The sequence below is a fragment of the Mytilus trossulus genome, chromosome 13 (genome assembly GCF_036588685.1).
Source record: "Mytilus trossulus isolate FHL-02 chromosome 13, PNRI_Mtr1.1.1.hap1, whole genome shotgun sequence".
Lineage (NCBI taxonomy): Eukaryota > Metazoa > Mollusca > Bivalvia > Mytilida > Mytilidae > Mytilus > Mytilus trossulus.
This window is the reverse complement of record NC_086385.1, coordinates 20078652-20085669: the sequence shown is the minus strand read 5'-3', so window position 1 is coordinate 20085669 and position 7018 is coordinate 20078652. Positions and strand designations below refer to the sequence as shown.

Sequence of the window (7018 nt, the reverse complement as noted above, 5' to 3'; positions counted from 1 at the left end):
CTTTGAGTGCACACATGATATATCTAAGTACTGCAAGGCAAAGCCATTTGAATTTGTTGGTAAAAAGACACCTCTAGGAGTTAGATTCTCAACAGTTGGTAAGTGTCATTTTTATATGCACCACATGTTCCTCATTTTTATGATATTTTTTTATTAGTAAGTTGACATAGTGAACACAATTCATGGAGAAAATAAAAAGTTTTTGTTCTATCTTCTATTTTTTTTTGTTTTGTTAAATCTGCACATTTAGAAATGAGCATGATTATGGTGTGATAAAATTATTTCAAATCTTATTGGAACATTTAGGATCTTCAAGACATTTTTGAAAGGCTACAATTTAAAAGCCAAAGTCTTATAGAAATCTAGATCTAGAACCAACCATTTCACAATTTAAAATAAACATGTTATCTTACTTTAGAAGGATTTTATTTAATGAACAAGCAACACATACACTTTTGTCCATTTTGATCTCCTGACTTGTTTGAAATACAAATTTAAATTGGGAGTCATCCACATGTTCCAACATGGCTCTGGTTGCCAAGCAACAGAAGCTGTAAATATTTAAAAAAAAAAGAATAAGATGCTTTTTTAAACGTAATTATTGAATGTTACATTGCTACATGATTTTATACAGAGTTAGCTCCCATATTCAGTTAGGATTTGACTTTATATTCATGTATCATGTTTTTTCTTGTCTTACTGATTTTTAATTTAAATCATTTTTGGAAAACTGAGAGAAAATTTTACATTTGAAGAGATATATTCTGATTTATTTGAAATAAAATCAATTTCAGATTATTTTAAATCCAGTTAAAATGAAAAATTTAGAACTAGAGTTATCTCCCATTACATACTGTTTTATTTTTAGGAGGAGAAAGTGGTTCTGCTGACTCTGCCAGGGATCCCAGAGGATTTGCTGTAAAGATGTATACAGAAGATGGTAACTGGGATCTAGTGGGGAACAATACTCCAATCTTCTTCATCAGAGATCCTATGCTGGTATACAATAGTTATTTTAGCAAAATCAATCCATGATTCATGGGCAATTGGTCTAAGAATTTTATAATATGTTTAAAGTATAACTTATGTTATAATACAGCAAATTCCTTTACTTAAAAAATAAGATGATGTGAGGCTATTTTGAATGGAACTATTGGAAGCTCAGTGTATGAGAATGAACTTCAATGATTTTAATGGTACAGGTCCAAAAATTGGAATGGATATAATTGAGATTTTGAAATTGTTATTACAATTTAGTAAATTGATCTACAGATTTATTTTGATAAATTAATTTGAATAATTTCTAGTACATGTAGTACAATTATGGCAATTTGTGTTGATGTTTTATAAGGAAATTGTAAGTTTGGCAAAAAATATATTGTTTCTGATGATACATGTAATGTAAAATCAGTCATACTTTCTTACAATTTCAATTTCTTTCTAAACCAATCTTTGCCCTTTTCCATTTTGAGAACCTTGTTAACATGGTTAATTTATATCCTACATATGATTTTTTTTAATTTTCAGTTTCCAAGCTTCATACATACACAAAAGAGAAACCCAGAAACTCATCTGAAGGTAAAGCATATATATTATAAAACAGATATTAATGAATTATCATAATAAATTAATGTATTTTTTTTTTATAAGAAATGAAATTGAAAAAAATTCAAAACACATGATAAAAATTTCAGTAGAAACAGAACACTTTCATTTACCAACTAAATCAATGAAATGGATGAAACCTCAATAGTATACTTACTTCCTGTATTATTATGAATAGACTTACATTAGGAATTATTGAGACAAACACTGCTAAATAAATGCTTGAAAAGATTCAGAAGAAAATAGATATAATATCACAATTTTTGGTAACTTTATTTTATCTTTTTTTTAAGGATCCAGACATGTTCTGGGATTTCATAACACTTCGACCAGAGACAACCCACCAGGTGTCCTTCCTGTTCTCTGACCGTGGAACCCCTGATGGATATAGACGTATGAATGGTTATGGTAGTCACACATTTAAGACAGTCAACAAGGATGGACAGGCATACTACTGCAAATTCCACTTCAAGGTAAAGTTGATTCCTATGATAAATTTTACATGACTTTTTCTATATAGTAATAAGATGATGGTATAATCAGTAGAACTACCAACTTTGCTGAATTCTTTTCCCCCTTAAGGGGTATTGACCTAACTCTTGCTATACTCAATATTTTAAATTAGAACATTTAGAAATAAAGTAATGTATTTGATAAACAGACTGAAAAATGTTAATTTGAAGTACATTTTTGTGGAGACTGACATAGCAATCCAAGATTCCCTCAGTGGTGTAACTGTCAATATAAGGTTCAGTCTGTGAATAAATTTCTTATTTACTTGTCAAATTTTCATTGAATTTTATGAATTTTGGACGGATGCTAATCTTCAAGACAAAGAAAAACAAAATTCTGTGTTATATTGTTAAATGCACTCTTATTTTAGGTCAACATTACACTTTAACACTGACAGCAGCAATCACTTGCAAGACACTGTGTTCTGCAGAACCATTTAAAATTTGTTACTACAGTCATCATGATAATGGAAATATTTTTTTTTCTTTTCAGACTGACCAAGGTATAAAATGTCTGAGTGCTGAGCAAGCAGACAAGCTGTCTTCAACTGATCCAGATTATGCCATCCGGGATTTATACAATGCCATCTCTGAAGGGAATTTCCCTTCATGGTCAGTGAATGTCCAGATAATGACATTTGAAGAAGCAGAAAATTTCAGATATAATCCTTTTGATCTTACAAAGGTAAATCAGAAATGCAGAAATATTCAGATAAGCATTGATCTAACATTTGTACAATTTTACACATTTTATCAAAAAGTTACTTGCCTTTTTTGTCACCATATTTAAGGTCTGTGTGCACAAATTTCATCATTTGTTTTTAAAAATTTACAGCATTTAAATAGCATTTATCTTATTTGAATTATAATTTTAATGTTCACAGATTTGGCCTCAAGGAGAATTTCCTTTGATCCCTGTTGGAAGAATGGTTTTAAACAGGAACCCAAAGAATTACTTTGCTGAAGTAGAACAGATAGCCTTCTCTCCTGTTCATATGATTCCAGGGATAGAAGCCAGTCCAGATAAAATGTTACAGGTAATTACCTCAGGTAGATCTAATTACCCCAAACTAGACAAAGTTTATAGTGAAATAAAAATTAAAAAAAGTTTATAGTGGAACAGGTAAAAAGTTAGCATTTACTGATACCATAAATCTACCTCCATTAGGGGGCATTGCACCCCCAAAACCACCTCTGTTGAAGCCAGTCCAGCTTAATGTAACAGCTAATTACTTCAGGAATCACTAGTGTAATAAATAAAATCAACAATATAAAACCTTGGGTAACTGACTTTATGCAATAAACAATATAATACCTCAGGTAACGCTACAAACTTGGGTTACTCAAGTTTCGTTAAACTTTATTTTTTATTTGTGAAGAATTGTTATACTATGATTTGAATAGCTTGTAGAACTCATACTTTGAAATTTTGTCTCATATTTTATATGCAGAATGCTTGAAATATGATTTATTAATCTAACATTTCTATCTGTTGAGCAGCAGGCAAAATAATAGTTGAATTCTACCATTTTGGATTAAATTTTGGAGAAATACCCAAGAATATTGTCCTTAAAGTCGTGAAAGTTCCTATGAATTAAGACATAATATTTGAGGTAAATACCTGTTAACTCATGATAAACAGCTGGATACATTTTACATGTTCATTGACAACCTCTGGTACACATTTTGTTTCATCTCAGTTTATAGACTGTGACAGACTCAGTGTATAAAGTCATCTATTGTTTTCTTTGTTTCAGGGAAGATTATTCTCCTACTCAGACACACACAGACACAGACTTGGTAGTAACTACCTCCAGATACCAGTCAATTGTCCATATAATGCCAGAGTTAAAAATTACCAGAGAGATGGCCCACAATGTGTTGATGAAAACCAAGGTAACAATCTTGGACTTACTGTTGAACATGCTTTAATTGCTCAGTTAATGACAGTTATGAAAAAGTATTGAAAGAGACAGTGGTTACTAAAGACATTCCAATACCTCTTTAAGAAGTCCTTAAATAATAGTTGAATGTATGTTTAATGTTTGTTAATAATACATGAAACCAACTGATTTATTGAATGATTGCTTTTCTGTTTAAAACTCATTACTGATTTCGGCCATTTTGTTTATTTACATAAAAATAATTTTCCTCAGTTTTATTGGGAGAGGTGCCCCTGCTATTGTGTAATTAGATACCGTATAGCGGGTTATTTTCGTGGGGTGTTAATTTTCGCTTATTTTCACGGATAGAACAAAATCGCCAAATTAAAATCCGCCAATTTAAAAGTGCACATGCAAAGGTATTGATAAAAGTGTAGAATCCGCCAAAATAATAACCGCCAAAATATCCCGCTATACGGTATGATCTTATAAAGTTTGAATTATTTATCTTCATAGCTGGAGCACCTAACTACTTCCCCAACAGTTTTACTGGACCACAGGACAATCCTCAGTACTTAGAGTCTAAATTCAGCCTTAGTGGTGATGTCAAACGTTATAACACAGCTGATGACGACAACTATTCACAAGTTGGTGTATTCTGGAGAAAGGTAGGTATCCATGGAGATATTTTTATTGGACTTGTGGATTTTATTATTCATTGTCTTTTTGTTCGTTTATTTTAGTGAAGTACAGATAACAAGAATTTTCATTAAATGAAATGCTAAAGCACTAAACTTAAATTAGAATCAGAATAATTTTTGCCTCATGTTCAGTAGCAAATATATCATATTATAATACTTGAGAGACTTAATATGATTTCCAATAAAAAAACTTTTCATAGACCAAAGGTCCAAGTTGTGAAGAATTATAAGTGACCATCATGACCATAGGTCCTTTAAAAATGAGTAAACCCATACTATATAATAAGCTCTAAATAGCCCTGATATGATAAAATGTGAAACATTTAAATATAGAAAATGATATGCTACAACAATGAACCAAAAAGAAAAATGACTGACAACAACCACTGTATTTGAGGTTCCTGGTTTGACATCATTCTATTCTATGTACACATATACTTTAAAATAAATGGGTAAAAACAACAATTCCTGCTTTTTTAGCAATAAAACCAAATAATATTTGAGAATGCAGAACCAACTAGGGTATCTAAAAACAATTAGGTTGTCTTAAAAATATATTGGTCTGTTTGTGTGTAATAGACATCATATGTCGTTCAATTTTATTTGATGTGTGTTCGTTTATCCACCACCTCATGGATGTTTTTATTTTGCAGTTGAATAAGTAATGACCTGTATTCACTATTGTTATAATGAACATTACAACACAACCTTACATGATTGAGATTTTATTCTATAAGAAATAAGAATTTCATTGATAATGATCTGAAAATGCATGTAAAATTTCCTGATGCACATATTATTTACTGCTGGACTTAATGCACAAAACAGTAATTGCTGAGCTTAATGCACAAAATATTTGCTGCCATTAATTGATATTATCATTATGGTGAAATAAGGTGGCTATAAAGAAAATTGTGTTTGTTAAATTGATATGTGATTTGTTTTATTTTTATTTTTAAGGTACTGAACCCAGCAGAAAGACAAAGACTGGCAGAAAATATTGCTGGCCATGTTTGTAATGCATCAGAATTCCTTCAGAAACGAGTAATCAACAACTTTGGACAGGCTGACCCAGAATACGGACAAATGATAAAACAATTATTGGATAAAATTAATGCTAAAAAGAGGGCAACACAGGTTAGTGATCTAGGAATCAACATATGGGCATATCATGCAATCATGGCACAGGTCTTTATTGAATCTGTCAAAGACCTACCTTTAGTTTTTCAATTTCTTGGGATTCATTTATATCTGTTGGATACCAATTTTCGTGGGTACAGGTGAGCCACGAAATTAACGAATGACAAATTTTCTATAGGCTTGTATGCTGAGTTCAGCAAAACCATGAAATTAAGTATCCATGAATATGAAAGTTTTCCCTTATCCACAAAAATTGGTAAAATAAAGAAAACTACAGTATGTGTTTATCCAACAATAGTTTTGTGACCTTTTCATGTATTACTGAACAGAATGACCTCATATTTAGTATTGTGGCAGTGATGAGGAATGACATTTGATCACTTTTTAGATCAGTCAGTAACCACACACTTGCCCATACTTTGAATTATTCTTTATGTTGTATGAACTTAAAACTTTCTTCATACAGTACTAATGAAGAGAATCACAGCTTGACAGTAATAAGTTTTAATGTGTAATCACTTTTTGAATCTGTCAGACACCTATTCCCTGTTTTCAAATACGTTAAAATAAGCGTGAGAGTATTCTTTGCAGTACAATGTTGACTGAAGTTTACATCTTAATATTTTATATGATATGATGGTTTTGTTTACAATTTGAAGAATGAAATATTAATAAATATACGTCTATTTTTATTTTCAGGCTGGAGTACCTGCCAATTTATAGATTTTATAAAAGACTGGTTAAAAGCGTTAATGAACTATGTTGTGATGGATCAAAACAATCGTAATCGTAGATAATGAACATATCAAGCTGGGAATATTTCCTGAAAGCTATTATTTTAAGTACTTAGATTATGCCTTTTAAATTACTGAGATATTATTTGTTCTTGTGCAAAAAGAAAATCAAAATCAGAGAAGCTGAAAGTAGGTTTATATTGTATTCATAGAGAATATAGATATAGGCTGACTGGTTTGTAATTATTTGTTGACCAATACAATTGTTTCATTTATAAAGCTGCTTTGAAACAGTATTAATTGTATGAAACAAATTGGCAGATTTTGTAAAAAATATTGTATGTGTAAAGGATTACTGTTTTGAAATCCCTGTATTGATTGAGAGTTTTTTTTATAAATTTCTTAATCTAAGTTTCTATTGTAAACTGTTTGTAAAATGATAA

General features: G+C 30.6%; 1 protein-coding gene across 1 annotated transcript; it reads left to right on the top strand.

The window, feature by feature from the left end:
* Positions 1-6: 6 nt before the first annotated feature.
* LOC134693971 (catalase-like) lies at positions 7-6802 on the top strand. Its single transcript, XM_063554954.1, has 10 exons — positions 7-98; positions 869-999; positions 1528-1578; positions 1899-2078; positions 2611-2802; positions 3002-3154; positions 3875-4013; positions 4517-4668; positions 5662-5838; positions 6541-6802. Exons 2-10 carry the CDS (start codon positions 925-927, stop codon positions 6562-6564), a joined length of 1143 nt encoding a protein of 380 aa, XP_063411024.1. The 5' UTR covers positions 7-98; positions 869-924; the 3' UTR covers positions 6565-6802.
* The last annotated feature ends 216 nt before the right edge of the window (positions 6803-7018 follow it).

Bases quoted from the DNA above. Each gene is read 5' to 3' on its own strand.
- LOC134693971 (XM_063554954.1), top strand. From the start codon at position 925: ATGTATACAGAAGATGGTAACTGGGATCTAGTGGGGAACAATACTCCA. The intron at 1,579-1,898 runs GTAAAGCATATA...CTTTTTTTTAAG, and splicing joins ACCCAGAAACTCATCTGAAG to GATCCAGACATGTTCTGGGA. The intron at 4,669-5,661 runs GTAGGTATCCAT...TTTATTTTTAAG, and splicing joins TTGGTGTATTCTGGAGAAAG to GTACTGAACCCAGCAGAAAG.